General features: G+C 40.3%; 1 protein-coding gene across 8 annotated transcripts in view; it reads left to right on the top strand.

Annotated features, from left to right (window-relative positions):
• LOC111866651 (divergent protein kinase domain 2A) overlaps positions 1–3,274 on the top strand; it is a 37,590-nt gene that overhangs the window by 24,804 nt on the left and 9,512 nt on the right. For 4 of the 8 annotated variants that reach the window (XM_023855810.1, XM_023855811.1, XM_023855805.1 and 1 more), the window contains one exon: positions 1,217–1,570. The exons of 1 other annotated variant lie outside the window; for it this stretch is intronic. In XM_023855810.1, the coding sequence (XP_023711578.1) occupies positions 1,217–1,414 (198 nt within the window). In that variant the 3' untranslated portion in view covers positions 1,415–1,570. Of the gene's footprint in view, positions 1–1,216; positions 1,571–2,183; positions 2,213–3,274 lie in introns of those variants that run through there. 3 more of the 8 variants (XM_023855806.2, XM_023855807.2, XM_023855808.2) reach the window with 2 other exon arrangements.

Here is a 3,274-nt window from a genome sequence, read left to right as displayed (position 1 = left end):
TCTGTTTTTGGAAAGAGACTATCCAGGAAAAGTGATAATGTGGTAGTTTTTCCATTTGCTTTCCACATCGCAGTACAGCAGCCGTTCAAACCACTCTAGTCACACCTGCTGCTATACGAACTTGAACCATCTCGAGCATCATTTGCTCTGTGCTTCAAGTCGCTACTGATGACGCTGCTTCCGGCATCAGTTTTTGGTGTCTCTCTTCGTCTGATGCCTACCCTTTGACCTGTCCAGCAAGGGAGGCCCTGCCAGTAGCTACGCTACCGCTGGTATAGCTCTCAGGGTCCTTGGCATACTCAAACCCCCTCACCACGATAAGGTGGAGACACCAACGAGGGGGGGATACACATATCCATGAATAAATTTATGTGCCCATTATCTTGACACCTCTCACCCCTCTTTGTCTTCACAAATGTTTCTGACACCAAATATATGACTCTCTCCCTCATTTCAAAATCAAGACAGTTGAAACACATGAAAATAATCATAATTCTAAAGGAATGCAAATTAAGCTACTTATATAATATATACTTAATTCATTGTTCATCTAGTTCTTATTTGGACTTTCCACCTTAGCTCTTTAAAAAAAGTATACTGTATATACTCTATGTACCTCCTTCTTTGACAGTAAAAACTCTACAGTTTGTCCTGTGCGTATTTACGGGTTTCATATGATGTGATATAGCTGCAGCTATTCGCTTAAACATCATTGGTAATGGAGATGCTTTATGCTTTCTGTGAGGTAGGAACTAAATATTTTAGATGAATTTTAGGTCTTGAAAGGTTAAAAATGTAATGAATACAATTTATTTTATGACACTCTGCACTGTAAGTGACAGTTCAGTTTGTCCATGTACAAATGGAAGGAACATAAATTCGTACACAATGAAGTTAAACGATCAGAAGATGTAAGTTTTGAGGTTTTCACAGCAATGACTGTGAAGAAAGTCGTCTTCTGGGTTTTGGCACCGTGTATTATTCGTTTTGGCCGACGTTTCGGAGGAACGTATTGCCTCCATCTTCAGAGCAGGTGAATGGCTTGTGAATGCAGAGAGCAGTAGCATAGCCATTCACCTGCTCTGAAGATGGAGGCGATACGTTCCTCCGAAACGTCGGCCAAAACGAATAATACACGGCGCCAAAACCCAGAAGACTTTCTTCGATCAGAAGATGGGTTTGTTCTATTTTTCTGATGCTGATGTGTGTATTGTAGCACTTGCTTGGCCCACTGGCTGCTCCGGACATGATTCCTGGTGGGCTGCTTCATGACACACCACCTGCTCATGCCCATATAGTGGAATTGGTGAGGGAGTGCTCGGAACCCAGGGATCCCTCTGGAAGGTTCAGAGCAGCACACAAACTCACAATATTGCTGGCAGAGGTGTTGCAGAAACACAGCTACAGTGTGTGATCAGTTCCATGGTACAAACCTTTGTTACTTAGCTGGGCACATACAGTCAGTACAAGGGCTTGAAATATCTTAAGGGACAACAAGAATCAGCTATTGCCAAACACTCTGTAGAAACCAAAAAAACAGAATATATAGCCATCATGCACTGCAACCATCTATGCCTGAATATGGAACCCATTGAAATTGAAAAATCTGAAAGAACTTTAAGGGAGAAGAGGGCTGTATACCCAGCAGCTCCCGAGAAATCCTTCAGCTTCCACTATTTTGGAGTTAGTCTCTGATTTACTAACATCCCTCACTCTTAAAAGACATATGTATATACAGCAATTAATGGTCTAGTATAGACAGTAATGCTGCAAGGTTTGACAAACTTAGAGAAATCAAGTGATTTAAGCCTGTACTTAACTTTGGTCACAAAAGTGGAACTCGGCAATGATTTCTCTAAAATCCACTTTAATATTATCTTCCACTTAATCCTTTCATCTCAAACTTGTCTCTTTATTTTGAGATTTTACAATAAAATTTATTCAGTCATTGTCCCTTGCATGCATTTATACATTTTACCCCTTTTTTCCCCCCTTTCTCTCATGTTAACAGGACTATCATTTCAGTTAAAAACAGGAGAGAAATGGAGAAATTCACAGAAAATAATGTTATTTTTAACAGATTTTCAGTGTTAGATGTAAAAGGATAGAATACAGCATTTGGGGCACTATGCTACAGGTTCAATTCATGATGAGGTTACTGACCATTGACTTAATCCTTCCAGCCACAGTATGGCCATGCGGTTGAGTCAGCCTCTAATAGAAATGAGTACCAGGAATCTTCCTGAGGGTGAAGGGCGGCCGGCACTTGCTGACAACCTCACTGCCACCTGTGAGCTGATTATCTAGAAACTATGGGAACCTCAATGTCTCACAATGTCATGTGTCTCCACACCCTGTTATTTTAAGATCTTTTGGTGTCCCTGCCCTCAGTTACATTAGCATGATCGTGTTAGCTGACAGGCGTCTGAAGCGACTGAGGTGTGACAGTATACAGAAGTGTCAGTGAACAAGGTGCAGTGTCTGTCAGTGTGGTGTTGAAGAAATGCTCTGCCAGTGATGAGATTACATTGTACCTGGGCAAGTGGGACTTCATCGACCACATCAGTAGCATTGAGCCTGTTGGCAAGTACCATATATAAGCATATAAGGTGATCCTTTAAGTTTAAAAAGAGCATGGGCCATCTTACGCACAAAGCATAGCATTCCCATCACAATTATTTCTGATTGAAACTCATATTAGGCATATGTAATTATCATGAGATTATAATAAAGTAATATGTGGTGGGATAGCATGGCCACAATTACCATAACTGCAAAGTTGTATAGATGAACTTGACAGCACGTATCATTTGCAACAATTGCTGCAGTGTAAAGACACGAGAGTTAAAACGCAAGTGCAGATGGCTACCAGTGTGGATACAGTTATTGTTTCTGGACTTTGGGGAAGGGGATGATAATTCATAAGATATCTCAGGATGTATGTAATTAACCCTTTGACACGGTAATTTAAATTCCGCGGCTGCGTCTCCTGCGGTAATATATTCAGCCGGCCATTTAAATTTTGCTCGAAAATGATTTATTCATCATTGTTCTTAAATTCTATGAGATAGGAACATGAAACTTTCACTAAAATGATCTTAAAAGGTGGTTTTATAACCTTACCTTATAATATGAGCGCCCTTTATATCTTCAATGGAAGCAGGTTTTTTAGTATTTGAGCAGTGAATGGTACGCCTTGAAGCATGAAACTTTCACTAAAATGATCTTAAAAGATGGTTTTTATAACCTTACCTTATAATATGAGCGCCCTGTA

Source organism: Cryptotermes secundus, unplaced genomic scaffold (assembly GCF_002891405.2).
Source record: "Cryptotermes secundus unplaced genomic scaffold, Csec_1.0 scaffold1755, whole genome shotgun sequence".
Taxonomy (NCBI): Eukaryota; Metazoa; Arthropoda; class Insecta; order Blattodea; family Kalotermitidae; genus Cryptotermes; species Cryptotermes secundus.
This window is presented reverse-complemented; position numbering and strand designations above follow the sequence as displayed.